The 21,758-nt window shown below is 39.9% G+C and overlaps 2 protein-coding genes across 6 annotated transcripts in view; one reads left to right on the top strand and one right to left on the bottom strand.

The window, feature by feature from the left end:
- cep104 (centrosomal protein 104) overlaps nt 1-21,590 on the top strand; it is a 45,932-nt gene extending 24,342 nt beyond the window's left edge. For 2 of the 5 annotated variants that reach the window (XM_034295965.1, XM_020051977.2), the window contains exons 17-24: nt 186-261; nt 514-622; nt 803-941; nt 8,862-8,929; nt 10,283-10,370; nt 14,949-15,090; nt 20,757-20,854; nt 21,175-21,589. In XM_034295965.1, the coding sequence (XP_034151856.1) occupies nt 186-261; nt 514-622; nt 803-941; nt 8,862-8,929; nt 10,283-10,370; nt 14,949-15,090; nt 20,757-20,805 (671 nt within the window). In that variant the 3' untranslated portion in view covers nt 20,806-20,854; nt 21,175-21,589. Of the gene's footprint in view, nt 1-185; nt 262-513; nt 623-802; nt 942-8,861; nt 8,930-10,282; nt 10,371-14,948; nt 17,369-20,756; nt 20,855-21,174 lie in introns of those variants that run through there. The other 3 variants (XM_034295967.1, XM_034295966.1, XR_004576612.1) reach the window with 3 other exon arrangements.
- b3gnt7l (UDP-GlcNAc:betaGal beta-1,3-N-acetylglucosaminyltransferase 7, like) lies at nt 18,743-20,143 on the bottom strand. The gene has a single exon (XM_010875363.3). The coding sequence runs from the start codon at nt 20,112-20,114 to the stop codon at nt 18,819-18,821; it is 1,296 nt and encodes a 431-aa protein (XP_010873665.1). The 5' UTR covers nt 20,115-20,143; the 3' UTR covers nt 18,743-18,818.
- Nucleotides 21,591-21,758: the final 168 nt, after the last annotated feature.

The following is a 21,758-nucleotide window of genomic DNA, read 5'->3' as shown; positions in this document are numbered from 1 at the left end:
GTGTGAACCCTATCTGTTTTTACATACAACAACTTTTTATTTTGGCCAAATTCATTTTTCATCATGTTTTTGTTCTTACGGTAGGATGCTGGATTAACCACTTTGTAAGGCATTCTTTTAGAGACTTGAGTTCACTGTCTCTTTAATTAGTCACAGGTGAGAAATGTGTCCCTGTTGCTTTGCAGGTGTCAAAAAGGCACCCCAGAACAACCCAGCAGATGTAGGAGATGACAATTGTTCAATTTTAAATGACTTAAACAAGTGAGTGTGAGTGCACAACAAAAACAGAACGCTAGCTCTGAAGCTGACTGAAATGCGTTTAAAGTAGCCTAATCCAACAACTAATGCAAAACACAGAATAAGCAGCATGGAATACCTTTAAAATATATCACAGCCTGTATATATGTTTCGGAATGGCATATTATTGGTTTTACAGCAGGGATTTATTCAGAATTGGTTTTGGCCCATGTGTATTCTGTGTCTTTCAGCCATTGTATTGTTGATGTGTTTCAGTCTTTGTATATTCTGTGGTGATAAGGATGAGTCCTTTACTGAGGATGGCCTGGACCTGCACTACTGGAAGCACTGTCCTATGCTGCACCGCTGTGACCAGTGTAGACAGGTACACTACGGCTAGAAGGGCTCCAAACTAGATTAGAATAGAAAACTGTCAAGGCCACTAAATTTTGTGAATTGAATTGAGGAAGGACCCACGAGAAGCATTGGAGTGTGGTTTTGTGTGTCTCTGTCTCATGTTGGAAACTGAAGTTTCAAATTATGTGATTGACATTGTCTTTCTCAGGTGGTTGAGATAGCCAGCCTCACAGAACATCTATTGGGGGAGTGTGAGAACAAGGCAGGATTCAGCCAGTGCCCCCACTGCCTAGAGGCCGTGCCCAAAGATGCGCTCACACGTCACACTCAAAGCCCTGCCTGCAACCGTGAGTCTCAATGCACTTAATCTTTTATGTTCATCTGAATTTCCAGCACTGGCAATCTACACCAGCTTTGTTAATATCAAAACCTGCTGGCTGCTAACCCTGTTAATAGGTACGCTGATTATTATACTAACCCCTAACCTGCATATACATAAATGCTAAACCTGTTGACTGCTAACCCTGTTAATAGGTACGCTGATTAGTATGCTAACCCTTAACATGCATATATGGAAATGCTAAACCTGTTGACTGCTAACCATGTTAATAGCTACGCTGATTAGTATGCTAACACTTAACCTGCATATATGTAAATGCTAAACCTGTTGACTGCTAACCCTTGCCAACAGCTAAACCTGCCAAACCTTTGATCCAACATCAGACGGAGCTTGACAAATATCTTTTCCCTTTTTTGTGTTTTTTAGCGAGTCTATTCTTACATCAAATATTACTGAGTTTTTAAGAAACTCAAATAGATTGCCTGAGAGGCTGTCACATCCTGGCACGACAGACCCCAAAATCTCAATTGCCTTGTTTTTACTGGCACACCTGATTCAGTCTATTAATCATTGAACCTCTAACTGAATCCATTGAAACTCAAAGGACTCTGAAAGCATGCGGAAAATGATTCTCTGGTCTGATGAGACTAAAAACGATTAGGCCTGAATGCTAAGGACTATGTCTGGTGAAAACAATGTACCTGGCTAATACCATCTGGCTAATACCATCCCTATGGTGAAGCATGGTGGTGGGAGCATCATGCTGTGTGGATGCTTCTCAGCAGCAGGGACTGGGACTGGTCAGGATTGAGGGAAGGATGAACAGAGCAAAATTGAGAGAGGTACTTAAAAAAGCTGATCCTGTGTACTCAGGATTTTGGCGAAGATTCCTATTTCACCATAACAACGACCTGAAGCACACGTCCAACGCAACGCATTAGTTACTTTGGGACAAATTAGAATTTCCTTGAGTGTCCCAAGCTCCCATTCAATCTGACAGTCTTTGAGAGGATCTGCAAAGAAGAAACTGCCAAAATCCAGGTGTGCGTAACTACAGTAGTAAAGTCATACCCAAAAAGACTCAAAGCTGTGATTCAAGCCAAAAGCATTTTTACAAAGTCCTCTAACAAAGGGTTTGAACACTTATGTACATGAAATTTCAGTTTTTCAGTTTTAATAACTTTGAACACTTTTTTTTTTTTTTTTGCTTTGTCATAATGTGGTATTGTATGTAGATTGAAACAAGAAACAAGGCAAGTCTAGTTCAGCCGGCCCACAATAAAAAGCATTGACCGTTACCCACATCGCCCACATCAAAGGCTGTCTTTAACCACTACGCCACCAAGCTATACATTTGACAAGTGTCGGTATAGACTCTTGACATATAATTTAATGTCAAGTTTGAATATTTCTTTAGACACTATTAACCATTTTGTTAAACTGAGTAGCATTTCTTAAGTTTTCCTCTACCAGAAATAGCATCTATGAACTCTATGGCTTTTGCCACTGCCCGTTTTAACAGCTTATTAGCCATTCGTGAATGACATTGAAACAGTCGCAATATAACAGTAAACAGTTTCATTTTAGGGTTATAACGTAGCTACTGAAGGTTTTAGCCCGCAAAGTTTTTGTCTATCCTCAACAAATCCTCTTTTGCCACTGGCCGTTTTAACAGCTAATTAGCCATTCGTGAATGACATGGATACAGTATCTATCAATATAGGTGACGAAAGTGATGGCCATTCGAGTTTTCATTACCATTCTTATAGCAGTAGGATATTATGCTAGCAGTGCTAACTCAGATTTTCTTTTTCAAAATAAAAGCCATCATTGAAATATATAAGATAATATAGTTAAAAATCTAGTCTGTACATATTGTTTAATGTCTGTTCCAATGTTATACTTGCCTGTTCTATTTCGCAGACTAGATTGTTAAATATATTGCCTTATACATTTCAATGATAGCTTTGATTGTGAAAAACAAAATCTGAGGGCTGCCAGCATAATATCCTGCTGCTAAAAACAACGCTAATGAAGCCTCGAATGGCCATCACCAGGTGACGATAACTTACTTTTTCGTCAAGTGAAAAGACGAGAGAATCGTGGAATCCAACAGAAATAGTCACAATACTGTATAGCCGTAAACAGTTAAAGTTGAGGCTTAATATAACGTAGATACTGAATGTTGTGGTTTTTGTCTATCCTGACCCAAAAAGCATGCCTGGATGTGTACTTCAAAAATCCACAAGAAATAGTCGCACTATAACCGTAAATAGTTTTATTGAGGCCCGCAATTAAAAGTAAGTATCGCCATCCTCTCTGGCTTCATCCTCTCTTGGAGACTCCGGTCTCCCACGTGAGTGGCACTGTCTTCATCCACTACGCTAAGGCGCTACACATTTTACTAGTCGCTAGACACCATTCAGCATTGTGTTAAACTGACTTATGTTTTTTTATTAAGTTTACCTCCACCACAAATAGCATCTATGAACTATGGCTTTTGCCACTGGTCGTTTTAACAGATTATTAGCCAGTAATAGGCTTACTAGTATATAATAACTTTCTAGGAATATTCGTAAGAATTTAGAAATTGCTAGCGAGACTGAAGATGAAGTTTTCCCTGCCAAAGCTATTTCATTTCATGGCACAAAAACATTTGTTTTTCTTTCATTCGTGAATGACAGTGATATAATAGGTGATGATAACTGACTTTCTCGTCAAGTGAAAATATGAGAGAATCGTGGAAACCCCAACTCTTTTACTGCTCAAGGGGTTTTGATAAAGCTTCTATTATTACCCCCAAAGGCATGCACAGATGCGTGCCTTTAAAAATCCACCAGAAACAATATAACCTTAAACAGTTTTAGTTTAGGCTTATTATAACATAGCTACTGAATGTTGTATGTAGCCAGCAAAATCTTTGTCTGTCCTGACCCAAAAAGCATGCACAGATGCATACTTACAATACTGTATAACCGTAAACAGTTTTTGTTTAGGCTTACTATAAGGTAGTTACTGAATGTAGTAGCCAGCTAAGTTTTTGTCTATTCTGACCCAAAAAGCATGCATAGATGTGTACATGCATGGATGTGACAGCCTCTCAGGCAGTACTTTTAGGCTTACTATAATATAGATACTGAAGGTTATAACGGAACAAATCTAAATGCATAGTTTTTCTTGACTGTGAGGAGATTCCATCGCAGAACCTATAGCTTGCAGGTCCGGTTCTCTAACCACTATGCTATTTAACAAGGTAGGTCAGTCACTCACCCACTCAGTCAGTCAGTAAGAGACATTCACTCTTCTAGGCCGGCTCTGTTTACGCGGTACGGCAACATTTTTATTAATCTATAGTAATTTCAATAATAAGTTAAATCTACAACGCAACCAACTGTGGAGAAAGTGAAAGGGTCTGATGATATAATAATATCAGAGCAGTTGTATAAAGTCAATGGTTTCATTCTCACTGACTTAATCTAGGCCAGTTTTGGGGTAGGGTAAGGTCATGATAAAAGAGAGGTACAACAAACAATTTCAAGATAGAATTGTAAAATGTGAAGTTTAAACGTCATAGCTTAATGCTTTATAGACTTCACAAGCACAAAGCTTAAGGAAAAAAACATGGGAAATCCCCCCTTGCAAATGATATCACTACTGTTCATTACAATCCTGCTTCCAAAAAAGTTGGGACACTGCATGAAATGCCAATACAAACAGAATGCACTGATAATAACAAATAATTTATCCCTGTATTTAATTGAAAATGGTACCAAAATAACATAAATGTTGAAACTGAGAAATTGTTGTTTTTGGAAAAATACACGCCCATTTTGAATTTTATGCCAGCAACACATTCAGAAAACTTGGCAGGGGCATGATTACCACTGTGTTGCATCACCTCTTCTTTTAAAATACTCTGTAAGCGATTGGGAAATAAGGAGACAAATTGCTGTAGTTTTGAAAGTGTAATGTATTCCCATTCTTGCTGGATATAGGATTGCAGCTGCTCAACAGTACTTTCGTCTTATTTTTGGTTTCATAATGCATCAGAAGTGTTCAATAAGTGTTCACAGACTGTTTTACTACAGGGCCACGCGGTTGTAATAGATGCAGAATGTTTTTTGGGCATTGTCTTGCTGAGATAAGCAAGGCCTTCCGTGAAAAATATGTTGTTCGGATGGCAGCATATGTTTCTTCAAAACCTGTATATATTGTTCAGCATTAATGGTGCCTTCACCAATGTGCAAGTCACCCATGCCATGTGCACTAATGCACCCCATACCATCACGGATGTTCTGATAACAAGCCGGATGGTCCCACTCCTCTTTAATTCGGAGGATCCGGCATCCAGGATTCCCAAAAATAATTCAAAATGTTTATTTGTCAGACCATAGGACAGTTATCCACTTCACCCCAGTCCATCTTCAATGAGCTCAGGCCCAGAGAAGGCGGCAGTGGTTCTGGATCTTACTTGTACAGCTCCGGAAATAATTAAGAGACCGCTGCATAAAATATCCTTGTTTTCCATGACAACATACATGAAATTAGTTTGAATAGGAAGTATAGCAAAATGAATACGAAATATAGTCATTGACAAGGCTAGAAATAATGATTTTTCATTGGAATAATAGTGTCCTTCAAACTTAGCTATTGTCAAAGTATCCTCCATTTGCAGCAATTATAGCATTGCAGACCTTTGGCATTCCAGTTTCAATTTGTTGAGGTCATCAGATTTCACCCCATGCTTCCTGAAGCATCTCCCACAAGTTGGATTGGCTTGATGGCCACTTCTATGGTCAAGGTGCTCCCACAACAGCTCAATAGGGTTGAGATCTGGTGACTGTGCTGGCCACTCTATTATAGACAGAATACCAAGTGACTGCTTCTTCCCTAAATAGTTCTTGGATAATTTGGAGCTGTGCTTTGGGTCATTGTCCTGTTGTAGGAGGAAATTGGCTCCAATCAAGCGCTGTCCAGTGGGTATTACAAAATGGAGTGACAGGCTTCCTTCTTCAAGATACCTTTTACCCTGTACAAATCTCCCACTTTACCACCACCTTAGCAACCCCAGACCATCACATTGCCTCTACCATGCTTGAAAGATGGCATCAAGTACTCCCCCAGCATCTTTGCATTTGGTCTGTGTCTCACAAATGTCCTTTGTGATCAGAGCACCTCAAACTTAGATTTGTCTGTCTATAACACTTTTTCCAGTCTTCTTCTGTCCAGTGTCTGTGTTCTTTTTCCCATCTTTTCTTTTTATTGGCCCATCTGAGATATGGCTTTTTCTTTGCAACAGCTTTCCGGAGTCACCTCTTCACTATTGACGTAGACACTGGTGTTTTTTGGGTACTATTTAATGAAGCTGCCAGTTGTGTGGACCTGTGATACGTCTGTTTCTCCAACTAGACACACACTATTGTATTTGTCCTCTTGCTCAGTTGTGCACTGGGGGCTCCCACTTCTCTTTCTATTCTAGTTAGAGGCAGTTCACGCTGTTCTGTTCTGTTCTGTTCTGGACTGGACCCCACCAATTTTCATAACTTCTGCCCCATCTCCAGCCTCCCCTTCCTTGCGAAAACCCTCAAAAGGACTGTTGCCTCTTAACTGCAATGTCACCTCCTCAATAACAGTTTCTTCAAGCCTCTTCAATCTGGGTTTCTGCCCACTCCACAGTATTGAAACTGCCCTCCTCAAGGTTGTCAACGACCTTATCTTTGCTGATGCTGGTGCCCTCAACATCCTTATTCTACTGGACCTGAGTTCTGCATTTGACACAGTCATCAGATCCTCCTCACCAGGGTGTTGAGGGAACCCCACTCTCCTGACTACACAAACCTCACCAACCGTACCCACTACATCTCCCTCAATGACACACAAACCTCACCAACCGTACCCACTACATCTCCCTCAATGACACACATACCTCACCAACCGTACCCACTACATCTCCCTCAATGACACTCAAACCTCACCAACCAGACCCACTACATCTCCCTCAATGACACTCATACCTCACCAACCGTACCCACTACATCTCCCTCAATGACACTCATACCTCACCAACCGTACCCACTACATCTCCCTCAATGACACTCATACCTCACCAACCGTACCCACTACAACTCCCTCAATGACACTCATACCTCACCAACCGTACCCACTACATCTCCCTCAATGACACTCATACCTCACCAACCGTACCCACTACATCTCCCTCAATGACACTCATACCTCACCAACCGTACCCACTACATCTCCCTCAATGACACTCATACCTCACCAACCGTACCCACTACATCTCCCTCAATGACACTCATACCTCACCAACCGTACCCACTACATCTCCCTCAAAGACCATAGTTTGGACACTGGGTGTGTCCCCTGGGCTCTGTTCTTGGTCCCTTGCTCTTCATCATCTACATCCTCCCCCTTGGTCAGATCCTCCATCACTTCAAACTTGACTTCCACTGCTATGCAGACGACACTCAAATTTACCTTAGCACCAAATCTCTCCTGCCTGTCAACAATAAAATCATGGATGCAGCAAAACTTCCTCAAGCTCAACAGTGATAAAACGGAACTACAACTCACAGGCACCAAATCCACGCTCACCAAAACTGGCACCTTCACTCTCACCATTGGCGACATCGTTGTCTCTCCTTCTCCCCATGCACGCTACCTAGGCATCATCCTGGACTCCTCCCTCAGCTTTGAACAACAGAAAACAATCAAATCTTAATTTTTTCTCCAATATTGCCAAGCTAAAGGCCTCCCTCTCTCGTACTGCAGCTGAAAACTTAATACATGCATTCATCTCCCACCTAGACAAGTGCAACTCTCTTCTTTCTGGCAACAACTGTTCATTCTCAACCGTCTGACTTCTCAGCCACACCAAGTCCTGGCATCACATCATCCCAATCCTCCGGGAACTCCACTGGCTTCCCATCCCCCCACCCTCCATCAGCTTGCTCCACCCTACCTCTCTGATCTTATTTCCCAATACCAACCCTCTTGGTCATTCAGCTCTGCTACAGTATGTCACCTCATCCCCTGGTCCAAGTTACGGAGCTTTCGAGGCAGGGTTTTCTCAAGAACTGCTCCAAGGCTTTTGAGCTCTCTTTCACAATCAATTCATGACTGAATCTGTTGCCATCTTCATCCACCGCCTCAAGCCTCATCTGTTCAAACAAGCCTACCCCTAGCCCCTGCCCTTTCCCACCATCCAGTGTCCTTTTCTTTACGTTTGTCTGTGTATTGTCTAATCACTCTCCTCGGATGTTGTTTGTTTTGTACTTGATGTAAAGTGTCTTTGGGTCCCAGAAAAGTGCTATATAAGTTCAATGTATGATTATGATGATTATTAGATTTTTTGTGAAGGGAGGAGTACACAACCTTTTACAAGATCTTCAGTTTCATGGCAAATTCTTGCATGGAATAGCCTTCATTTCTCAGAACAAGAATAGATGTTGTCTACACTGTATTTCTTATCAATTTGATGTCATTGTAATGGACCAAAACCTTTTCATAGGTTTCATAAGTACATAATCACAATAGAACATTGGTGTTTCCCAACCCAAAATGATTGTCACTCTAGGTAAACATTAATAAAAAAGCAATAAAATAATTAGAATTAAAAAAATCTTTCTTGGTAACGATTTATTTTCCTTTGTCCAATTTGGATGTTGTTTAACTATTTTATTTTTTCATATTTATGTAGTGTAATTCTGGAGTCAGTAATTCTGGAGGGGAATCAATGAACATGTTTTATTTGTAGGTCAACTACAAATTAACAAATATGTACCTAAACTACATATCCTTCTTCAGAGTACATCATGCCACACCATGTTTTATCTCTGTCATCATCTGTCTGTTTTTGTGGGCATTGGTGCTTGGTGGTGTTACTCATGTTTCTTTTTGCTTCTAGCCCCGATCTCAGACAACGGCTCCAATCACTGCCCTTTGTGTCATAACAACTTAATGCCAGGAGAGGAGGTGAGACTATATTGTACTCCACTGTTCTACACTGGCCTTGGTCTTTATCACTGGAGCCATTCACTGTTAGTCAAGACAGATATAATCTGAAATACGCCTATACTGCATTACAGTAAATTCATTTTTGTATTCAATTATAACCATTCAGGATTAGTTCGGCTTGAGAACCAAACAGCTGTTTTCAAAATAATTTGTGTCTGGTAAAGTGAATGTACGGTAGACACCAGAGCTCTTAGTTCTAAAGAGCCATTATATTAATACAAAATGTATGCAATTTTGACCACTCTTTTGCATTTGTGGAAGGATATAGTAGTTCTTTAAGAGATTGCAATTTGACAGCAATATTATTATTCTTCCATATAAATAAAGTGAATGTTAGTTAGTGTTATATACCAAAATTAACCAGTAAGGCACGAGGGGGTGTGATTTGTTGTTAGTTAGCTGTAGTATTAGACTGTACACCACGGTTATGACATCAGAGCACTTTCCACTACTGTAAATGCATTGGTAATTTATAAATGCAAGTTATTTTGGGTGTTTGTGTTGTATGGCAAATATACCACAACTAAGAGCGGTTCTTGGGCATGACGCATGGCAGAGTGTCTGGACACATCACTTACCCATGGTATATTGACCATATACCAATGTGCATCATATGCATTCATTCTTGTTGTTGCTTACTCTTTGGGGTTTTAGGCTGGGTGTCTGTAGCTCTGTACAAGCAATGTTTGCTGATATGAAAATGTCTTTATATAATAAATTTAACTATGAAAAATAGTTAAAATTAACCCTCTTTAATATTAAAGGAATGAATGTAGCGGGAAATTACTGATTTTAGTATGGCGCAAAAAGGGGTTTAAGTTGTTACTAATGAATAGGGAAAGGTTTAGGAGTGCTGCGTACATTTATGACAGTGTAGCATAGTTCAAAAAGGTTGGGAAACACTATATTTAAGTATAAAACGTGTACTTGTTTGTGGATTGCAGTCAGGCAAAGGGGGAAAATGTATCCCTTAATGACCAGGAACACATGTGTCCTTAAAAGCACAGAGATTAATTTTAAGGAAGCCCTCAAGCAGAGCTGACCTATTAGTTTTTCCTCACCTCACACACTTCTTTTTTACTTTGCGCGAGGGAAAACTTTCAGTAGCAGTTGAACCTCTGCAGCTCAGGCCCTTGGCTGGTGTGCCAGATGAAAGGCCCCAGTGTTGAAGCTCACTCAGCCTATATGGGTCTGACACCAGCCCACAGTGCTGCACAGAGGAGGGATGCACGGCGTGAGAGGGAGAGAAAGAGGGAGAGAGTCGGGGGACTGGCAGAGCAGCAGCAGACTGACTTGCTCTTTGTCCTCCAGGCTTGGAAGGCTCACCTCATGGGCAGAGAGGGCTGTAAACACAACTCAAGAAGGACTGTGGTATCTCAGAGAGCCCAGCAGACACAAGGTAAGCCATTCATACTCCCCCTTACCCCACCTCCAATTCAGAGCGCAGTAAGTAATGTTAGCATTTTTCAGAGTTCATAAAAAGTGGAGAAGCCAATAATGTCTTCAAAAAGCCAAACCAATTAGTGCATGTGAATTATCAGAATGTGTTGAAACGAGTGTTCACTGGTTTTAAATCTTTTCCATTTTCAGCACATGCGTTTATGACTGCATTTTGTCTGGTTATACCCTTTAGCTAAAGGTTTTGATGGTTTTGAATGATTTCCTCTTCCCTTCTCATATCTGACCGTTGTGTATCTATACACACTCACCCTCACATACACACACACACACACAGCCAGCTGTAAAACCTTTTCTTACTGGTTACCTATATACAGTACACTGGGCAGTACACAAACATAATAAATATTTTCACTCAGTATTTTTTATACCATATTCAAAGGGTGAACAATGTTTACATTTACATGGAGTAAAACAAGCATGTGCGTGCGTGCGTGTGTGTGTAAATGTTTTAAGAAAATCATTGCTAGTTTACCCTTTAAGTAATATAACTTAAGCCATAGTGCAAACATCTTACTTTATCATAACCAAAAATAAAAAAGTTTTACTGCAGTTTGAAATGTATTACCGCTGCTTGTAATTATAGAAAGGCAAAAATTGTGTTCTGTCTTTCACAGACATGTAAATAAGTACACCCCCTGAAAAGTTTTTTTTCCCTTTCCTTAACCTTTATCCTAACTTTAACCCTTACCCTAAAACGTATTGTAAAGCTAACCCTAAGCTTAGCAAGAAGGGGCTTAACAACAGAGTTTTCCTACTATATCTAGAACATCTACAAATAGAAATTGGCACTCTCAAATTAAAGTGTAACTCAAAAAAAGACAGTGTTGTACTTTTTCACATGAATGTATGTGCCTATTTTTGCCCTGTGTCAACAAAACCACTCACTTTCAGACTCAGAATTGCATGGCTAACAGGTATGATGGTGATTCTAATTATAGATTATGCACATACAGCGGGGAGAACAAGTATTTGGTCCTTCACTTATACACTCAACTAAAGGATTATTAGGAACACCATAATAATACTGTGTTTGACCACCTTTCGCCTTCAGAACTGCCTTAATTCTACGTGGCATTGATTCAACAAGGTGCTGAAAGCCTTCTTTAGAAATGTTGGCTCATATTGATAGGATAGCATCTTGCAGTTGATGGAGATTTGTGGGATGCACATCCAGGGCACGAAGCTCCCGTTCCACCACATCCCAAAGATGCTCTATTGGGTTGAGATCTGGTGACTGTGGGGGCCATTTCAGTACAGTGAACTCATTGTCATGTTCAAGAAACCAATTTGAAATGATTCGAGCTTTGTGACATGGTGCATTATCCTGCTGGAAGTACCCATCAGAGAATGGGTACATGGTGGTCATAAAGGGATGGACATGGTCAATTGGCACTAAGGGACCTAAAGTGTGCCAAGAAAACATCCCCCACACCATTACACCACCACCACCAGCCTGCACAGTGGTAACAAGGCATGATGGATCCATGTTCTCATTCTGTTTACGCCAAATTCTGACTCTACCATCTGAATGTCTCAACAGAAATCGAGACTCATCAGACCAGGCAACATTTTTCCAGTCTTCAACTGTCCAATTTTGGTGAGCTCGTGCAAATTGTAGCCTCTTTTTCCTATTGGTAGTGGAGATGAGTGGTACCCGGTGGGGTCTTCTGCTGTTGTAGCCCATCCACCTCAAGGTTGTGCGTGTTGTGGCTTCACAAATGCTTTGCTGCATACCTCGGTTGTAACGAGTGGTTATTTCAGTCAAAGTTGCTCTTCTATCAGCTTGAATCAGTCGGCCCATTCTCCTCTGACCTCGAGCATGAACAAGGCATTTTCGCCCACAGGACTGCCGCGTACTGGATGTTTTTCCCTTTTCACACCATTCTTTGTAAACCCTAGAAATGGTTGTGCGTGAAAATCCCAGTAACTGAGCAGATTGTGAAATACTCAGACCAACAACCATGCCACGCTCAAAATTGCTTAAATCACCTTTCTTTCCCATTCTGACATTCAGTTTGGAGTTCAGGAGATTGTCTTGACCAGGACCACACCCCTAAATGCATTGAAGCAACTGCCATGTGATTGGTTGATTAGATAATTGCATTAATGAGAAATTGAACAGGTGTTCCTAATAATCCTTTAGGTGAGTGAATATATAACATTACTGGCAAGAGAATTGTTAATTCTCCTTAAACCCAGAGATTAAGCCACTTCATGGGATGAAAAAAATAAATATATAATCTTCAATTCGTCACAGCATCAGAAAGGGGCCCCACCACTTTGAGGTTGAGGTGATCAGTCTCACATCAGTAATATACTGCTCTAAGTAATAACAGTCTCTAAAACAAATGTGGTTAAAATTGTAGAGTAAATTTTGTTGAGACAGTGGAGAGAAGTATTTGATACACTGCCGGTTTTGCAGGTTTTCTTACTTGCAATGCATGTAGAAGTCTGTCATTTTTATCATAGGTACTCTTCAATTGTGAGAGACGGAATCTAAAACAAAAATCCATAAAATCACATTATATAATATATAAATAATACATTAGCATTTTATTGCATGACATAAGTATTTGATCACCTACCGACCAGTAAGAATTCCGGCTCTCACAGACCTATTAGTTTTTCTTTAAGAAGCCCTCCTGTTCTCCACTCATTACCTGTATTAACTGCACCTGTTTGAACTCGTTACCTGTATAAAAGACACCTGTCCACACACAATCAAACAGACTCCAACCTCTCCACAATGGCCAGAGAGCTGTGGGAGGACATCAGGAATAAAATTGTAGACCTGCACAAGGCTGGGATGGGCTACAGGACAATAGGCAAGCAGCTTGGTGAGAAGGCAACAACTGTTGGTGCAATTATTCGAAAATGGAAGAAATTCAAGATGACGGTCAATCTCCCTCGGCCTGGGGCTCCATGCAAGATCTCACCTCGTGGGGCATCAATGATCATGAGGAATGTGAGGGATCATCCCAGAACTACACGGCAGGACCTCGTCAATGACCTGAAGACAGCTGGGACCACAGTCTCAAAGAAAACCATTAGTAACACACTATGCTGTCATGGATTAAAATCCTGCAGCGCACGCAAGGTCCCCCTGCTCAAGCCAGGGCATGTCCAGGCCCGTCTGAAGTTTGCCAATGACCATCTGGATGATCCAGCGGAGGAATGGGAGAAGGCCATGTGGTCTGATGAGACAAATAGAGCTTTTTGGTCTAAACTCCACTCGCCGTGATTGGAGGATGAAGAAGGATGAGTACAACCCCAAGAACACCATCCCAACCGTGAAGCATGGAGGTGGAAACATCATTCTTTGGGGATGCTTTTCTGCAAAGGGGACAGGACGACTGCACCGTATTGAGGGGAGGATGGATGGGGCCATGTATCGCGAGATCTTGGCCAACAACCTCCTTCCCTCAGTAAGAGCATTGAAGATGGGTCATGGCTGGGTCTTCCAGCATGACAACGACCCGAAACACACAGCCAGGGCAACTAAGGAGTGGCTCTGTAAGAAGCATCTCAAGGTCCTGGAGTGGCCAGTCTCCAGACCTGAAACCAATAGAACATCTTTGGAGGGAGCTGAAAGTCCATATTGTCCAGCGACAGCCCCGAAACCTGAAGGATCTGGAGAAGGTCTGTATGGAGGAGTGGGCCAAAATCCCTGCTGCAGTGTGTGCAAACCTGGTCAAGAACTACAGGACACGTATGATCTCTGTAATTGCAAACAAAGCTTTCTGTACCAAATATTAAGTTCTGCTTTTCTGATGTATCAAATACTTATGTCATGCAATAAAATGCTAATTTATTACTTAAAATTCATACAATGTGATATTCTGGATTTTTGTTTTAGATTCTGTCACTCACTGTTGAAGAGTACCTATGATAAAAAGTACAGACTTCTACATGCTTTGTAAGTGGGAAAACCTGCAAAATCGTCTGTGTATCAAACACTTGTTCTCCCCACTGTATAAATAGAATGTGTCACATTCAGGCCAGACTGGCAGTTAAAAAAAATTATATAATTGTTGGGGAAAAAAATGAATAGCTTCTACATATCTTCAACAGTTGTCAACTAACGTGTCCATAACCCATCCTAGTACAGTAGGGTTAGTAGGTTAGGTTGTAGGTAGGGTGCTCTTTTGTGGACACAGGTTTCTAGTCCTGGTAGAAGTGCAGACTACCTCACACCCAAAGTTAAAAGGTAAAGATGTGAACCAAAAGGTGACACTGGAAAGATAATAAAACGTCTTTGCACGCTTCTAGTCAGATGCTAATTTCTTTAGTAATTGAACTTTGTGTGTAATTGCCTTCATTAGAACGGCCAGTTAGTCTTGGAATAGAAAGCATTTTAGTTTAGGATTGTATTGATCTTGCTTTTCACCAGAAAAGTGAGTTACCCAAAGTCATTTTGGGCTGTCCTCACATTAAATAATCTGCTGTATAGAATGAAAACACTGTGTATTTACTCTTGGTGGAAGAAACATGCCATTCTTTTCTCCCCTGGGTACAGGGATGCCAGGCTCTGTGACTAAGCTAAGACATGCGTGGTCAGTTGGAGGCAGGGCCAGGGCCATGTGCAAAGGGAGCAGGATCCCTGCATTGGCACCCAGAGCCAACCGAACCCACACCAACCGACTCAACCCAGCCAGAAGGTGAACCGACACTCATCTGTCCCTGTCTAAGTATTCCAGAATGTTGAAAAGGCAAGAATGAGGAAAACCAGGGCAGTGTCCCTGCAGTATATCTCATCTGTGAGAGCATGAGTGGAAGAAGAAATTGGGGAAAGGAGATTTATCAGTTTAAGGTCACAACTCTAGGTTGACATGTGTGGCGAGGGTTGGATTCACTGTTTTTCTTCTGGGTGCATCAACAGGGACACATCTTCCTTAAATCAAAGTATTCTCCGTACTATGTGATTACATTATAGTAATAATAATCCATAATATTCTAATGTACAGTATATACGTATTTATTACTCCAAAGCCAAAGATGTGTGCGCACACATGCAACCATTTTGTTTTTGTTCTCCTTCTTTAAGGTATATTTTTGAGCATTAGTAAAAATTTATAAAAAGCACACCTAATTTATGTATGATTTATGATCTGTTTTTATTTTTGAGTAATAAATAAATATTATTTTTATTAGTATATTATTATTTGAGTATTCAATAAATCTAAATCTAACTAAGCCAAAAATAGCCTAAGTGTAACTTTACATTACAATGTTTACACATTTTTTTAATTTAATTTGGTCAGATACTGTAGTTATATAGGAAGGAGTCTGAAAGAAATATTTTGTCCTGCCAAAATCTCTCCAAGAGCAAGGCTTAAAATCATCCTGGAAGTCGCAAAGAACCCTAGAACAGCATACAGAGGTATGTTCTCTGTTGCCTGAGCTAAGGTCAGTGTTCATCACCACCATCAGAAAGACACAGGGTGAAAATGGGATTCATGGCAGAGTAGCAAGGCAGAAACCACTACTCACTAAGAACAACATTGTCTCAAGTTTGCCAAAAACACCTGGATGATCCTTAAGAACCTTGTACCATCAGTCAAGCATGTTTGAGGTTGCATCATTGTTTGGATAGGCTATGCAGCATCAGGATAAGCAACTTGACATCACTGAACTTGCCATATTGAATTCCACAGAAGAATCTCAGGCCATTTATACCAAGAATTCCACAGAAGAATCTCAGGCCATTTATACATGAACTAAACCTGAAGTGCAGTTGGGTCATGCTGCAAGACACTGATCTAAAACACAGAAGCAGGTCTGCATCATTATGGTTGAAGATCTAGTCATTTATTGTTTTTAATTGTCTTAGTCAAACTTCAGACCTAAACCTCGTTGAGATGTTGTGGCAGGTCCTGAAACAAATAGTTCATGCTTGAAAACAAATGTCATTGAATTAAAGCATTTCTGCATGGAGAAGTGGGACAAAATTCCAACAGGAAGTGTTAGATTGCAGTCACTGCTCATAAAGGTGGCGTAACTAGTTTTTGTGTCTAAGAGCGTATTTACTTTTTCACACGGGCACATTGGTTGTTGCATTTCTTTCTTTAATAAATGAAGGTAATAGGTATCAACATATTCCCTTTTAATGTTGTATCAGGTTTTGGTTGTAAATATAAGTCAGTCCTCAAAATATGCAAACATTTTCAAAAATGTTCCCGGCATGAGACCATATACCACAGCTATCACATCACATACTTTTTTACTGTTTGAATTTCATTTGTAACTGGTTTATAATTGTAATAAGGCTTCTTGGGTTTGTTGTAGATCACCAATATACCACAGCTAAGAGCAGTATTCAGGCACTCGTGGCGATGCATTTTGCCTAAGGTCAGTTAGCTATGGTATATTAGCCATATAGCACATCCACTCATGTATGAATGCTTAAATTAATTTGGATGCCATAATGTCTAGTGCTTTGTCTTTGTATCAATACAATTTATCTTGTTTTTAAATGGATTGTCACTATAGTCTCAAAATAGATGTTGGTTATGTTTATGCTTAATTTTTAGACCCCCTTAACACAACACTGATACATAGCCAAAAACTGATGAATGCGAAAAGCAATTGTTGAGTACTTTGAACATAGAAGTAGAATAATAGAAATATATTATATGAAGAACATCAAATGGAAGTAGTCATTCTCCCAAACATCTAAGATTGAGAACTCTAATTTGATTTAAAAAAAAAACATAAGCACTTAGTTTACTGTGATACTTTCTAGATTCAGTGAAAATTGCACACTTGATATGGTTGATGTTTTTTCATATGTTACTAAACATGCCATTGCATTTTGTATAAGTAGCAGAGAAGAATTTTATACAAAACATGTTCACCTGGATGTATTTAATCCCCATTTTGATATTTTCTTGTTCAATGTGGACTGATGAAATAAAGATAATGATTTGTGATTTATTACAGCGATGTTATATAGTGTTATAAATTATGTGCTGGTAATATTATTTGGCTTGAGTATAGGACCCTGGTAATTGTACCTTACATGTAAATATGTTTGGCTCTTAGCTTTTTATTATTCATGAAATCACAATGGTGTATATATGTAGTTGTCGTAGTTAGCAATCAGTATTAACTGTACATACATTGTTGATTTACAAACATTTTGTGCTCTATAGTGCAGATGTTGCACTTTCTCTGGTTTGCTTGATATAAGCATTTTAAAGGCACCTTTTGCAATTTATTACACCACGAATTAGTGTCTGATATCCAACCAACAGCTCTTACCCAGCACTCCCCCACAGTAATGCTAACAAACACATTTATTAAGCCTGTAACAAATATCAAAACAGAAAATAGTTGACATAAAATATCAATAAATATTTTGTTCTAGAATTGTGTTCTAGAATCTGATGGCAAACATTTTTAAAAAAAATACAATCATGCTACTTTCAACTCATTGAAGTTGAAGCCATCTTATTCTGAAAACTAAAAGGCATTAAACTGTAGCATGGAAAAAGATTTTCTGTGTCAAAAGCTGACATATTAGCTGAAAAAGTGGTTAATCATATATACATAAAGCATGTACACTCACTACTATATTTTTTCACTGTTGGTCTTTGTAAGAGGTGTTTGTTGAAAAAGTTAACACTGCCTGAACACTAACACCAGGCAAGACATGAGAACAGGTCTTTCATAGTTCCCAAGTCCAGAACGGTAGCTGGGAGGCTATCATTCTGGGTAGCAGTTAGGATTTATTGATCTGTAACTGCTTAATTCAACGCACCTGGTATTCCATGTTGGAATAATCTATAACTTTGCGAGCCGGTAGAAATCCAGGTCCAGTTTTGTATACTCCTGCTTTGATTTAGAATTAAATACAGATGTCACTACATGACACCAGAAAAAAAAAGAGGTTAAACAGGAGGACTACATTTAGAAAACGTTTGCGACTGCAGGGACGACTTCCATTGTTAAGTCATGAGCGTCCCGTCATTGTATAGGCCTAAATTTCTAATGAAACTCTGCCACCCTAAATAAACTAACAAAATAATCAGATTTAATTATGAAGACACACAGGCATTACTTGGTATTATGAATGTTTTTGCTATTGTGTTTGTATTTTTTGGTATTGAATTTCGATTTGATTTCTGTTTGTAACTAAATTGTGAATGCAGCATAGGCAACGGCTAATGAGGGTCCTGCTAATTTATGACATGGGACTGATTCACATTACGATATAAACATTAGTGAAAGCTTTAGTCACTCAACATTTATTTTTCTATCCATGATTGTTTTCACATTGTCTAACTTAGAGACAGCAGCGTATCCTACTAAGCCAGTATCCAGATATAACATTTGACAATACATTTTGTGCATAACCTTTGACTCCCGCTGAGTATTAGTTTGACGATTATGTGGCACTCCTTTTGGCGCAAACAAGCTCTTTATTTTCCACTATACTCCACATCTTGATTAGGTCCTGAGGACTGAGTTTATGTACTACGATTAGGTTTTTGAAAAAGCACGGTTCGCTGTTCATGGGGCTCACTCTGCGTTTCATGATGCCAAATGTCCGGAAACCTGGATGCATCTCAGGAGCCAAGTGCAGCTTCTGGAGGCACATTCCCAAAAACACATCATCAATGGGATAGAGCTCCAAATCCTCTGAAACCACGAACAGCCTCCGAGCTAATTGTGAGGACATTAAAAACCCACCACCACCAACATAAGGAGGGTACGGTTTGTCAAACAGGTCTTTGGGGATGTAGTATTTACTTTGACGATTTCTGATGGGTATAGCTTTGGAGATGGTGTCCCCAACGAATAAGTTGAGCACTTCGCGGTCATCAGTTTTGAAACCAATAAGTTCCAGCAAGTTTTTTGTATTCACGAAAACGTCGTCATCCCCTTTGAATATAAACGTGGCACTGGAACAGTGAATATCAAACCATTTAAGAAAATTCACTTCTTTCAATGTGAGGTTAAAAAATGTGTCCATAAAATCCCATTGTAGAATGTCTCCGTATATCATGTCCTCATACTCAATCAACTTTTGAAGATTTTTCGTGTCTTTTCCATTTGCCGGTCTTCCTAGAAGGAACAACGTTTTAATTCTCTTACCATCAATTGTCTGTTCTCTACCCCAAGTATTACGCACGGCCTCTCGCCTATCATGTTGTTCTATAACGGACTTCACCACCATGAGCAAGTGTACGTCTCCACTCGCGCACTTATCTGGGTGGTTTATCAACATTGGAAAATATCGACAATGTCTGTGCAACACGAACTGGTGGAACCTTGGATCCAAACGTCGAAACCAATCATGTTTTCTCACAGTTGAATCTTCACTGCAGTTCATAACGTGCACATCCCAAGTAGCCATCGTGGCGTTAGATACGGTCACCCTTGGCGCATCCGAATCATCACCAAGAACAGGCGCGGAATAGTTTCCCAAACTGCTTTTCAATATGTTTTTTCCTTTATGTAAATCACAATCAGTTCCACACCAGCCGTTGTCTCCGAAGTTTTTCACCTCCGTGTCATCCTTGTTGTTGTTATCCACAAGCTTTAACTTTTGAATCATCAATACAGACGCCAAAAACAGAGACAAGCTCAGAAGAGTTTTGAATATCCTCTTTTTCCTGAAAAAAATATCCATAGCTCTGGCGCAAAACGTGTAATATAGATAAATCCTTACACTGAACATGTACCCCTACTGTCATGATATTTCATTATTCCTTTGTAACCATTTGAAGTCCATCATTGTTGCCTACTTTGAAAAAACAGAAAGCTACGCGTAAATTACAGGCTGGTTACATCTGAATCAGGGTAACTATTCAGTCCACACTCTCATGCCCAACTTAGAAGTAGAACATTATTGCGTATAGTCAACCATATTTTCTCATGGAGAAAAAATATCCAAAATCACCCTGAAAAACGAGTTCGATATAGTCAACTGAAAAGTGACTGTAGTATACCGATTTCTTCCCATACTTACTCCCCCATCCCCACTACTACACCTATCTGTGACAAGACTCAGGTTTCTTATTTCACGTCACAAAGGTGGCCCACAACTGCGCAACCCATTGGTTCATTAAAAGTTGAGCGTCATCAAGACTTAAGAAAATATATCTAATGACATTGGCTAGTCGAGATACAAATAGGCTGAGGCTATATTGGCCATTTAATAGCAAATTCACTTTTTTTTTTATGAGCCATCAGGCTTTAATATAGAACTGTAATTACTTAACTATTGTATTGCCCCATAATTATTGTGGAAGAATAATATAGCAATTCTCTCTATGCACCGTGACAGCAAGTGAATACATTATTTTTCTGCGTTTTTTAGTGTGTTTGCCTTTCAAGCAACCAGGGTTCACTTCTCGTTCCTGCTGTAACTACACTGGTGTCAGACGTGGGGACAGCTGAAGTTAATTGAAGCACAGGGTGAGTATTTTCCTTGGAAAGGGCACTGTAGTGATCATTGTTGTGTGAACCATATAATACAAACAAAATATACGTAATTGCGTGATATTCATGATTTATCAAACTTGGGGCTCCCAAATGATGTAGTAGGTTCATTCCTGGTGACAGCATAACAACAATAACCTTTGTATGGGGTGGTGCAAACATGCTCTGAACTGTCCAGGTGATTGTATGATGGTAGATCTTGTTACCATAGCTTGGCGTGCACTGCAGCCCCCATATTGTGAGTTGGGTGACTGCAGGCTCAATTTTGATTGTTGGCCAATGCATTCTCTTCCCAGAGTGGAAACACAGTCAAGCAGTGGAACAAGAAGTGGGATGAAAAGCTGAATGACTTGGTGAGATATACACTGGAAGACTTTGACTCTGGCCATTATGGTATCACAAATGGGTGTCACAGAATAGAAGAACACCATCTATTATACTCCACCTCTCTCCTCTCAAGCCATCGTCAAACCTTCTCTCATCTTTTTGGAAGATGCAGCATTCACACCTTTGGCCTCTGTTAGTTGACCTGTCATGATACATGAGGAGCTACCCCAGCCATTGAGCTTCGCCCGACTAATGAATTCAAACCAGCCCCTATTAACTGTGCCAATGGTTACATATTGCTGATGAAAATCAGAGTGTGACCACAAAGAGGCTAGGGATTTAATAAACACATCAACACCTTGTGACCTGAAAAATGATATTCATTGTGCCCTTTTCATTAATAAAGGAAGCATTACATTTAAATACACAAATCCCTCCATTTTACTGGTAAACCTCATTAAAAACATTTGATTTAGGATGTATTTCATTTTGTGTCAAAGTCTCAAAATCAGACATAAATATGTGCATGTTTCTGATACACCTATCCAATCTT

The sequence above is a fragment of the Esox lucius genome, chromosome 12, assembly GCF_011004845.1.
Source record: "Esox lucius isolate fEsoLuc1 chromosome 12, fEsoLuc1.pri, whole genome shotgun sequence".
NCBI lineage: Eukaryota > Metazoa > Chordata > Actinopteri > Esociformes > Esocidae > Esox > Esox lucius.
This window is presented reverse-complemented; position numbering and strand designations above follow the sequence as displayed.

Bases quoted from the DNA above. Each gene is read 5' to 3' on its own strand.
- b3gnt7l (XM_010875363.3), bottom strand. From the start codon at position 20,114: ATGTTCAGTGTAAGGATTTATCTATATTACACGTTTTGCGCCAGAGCT.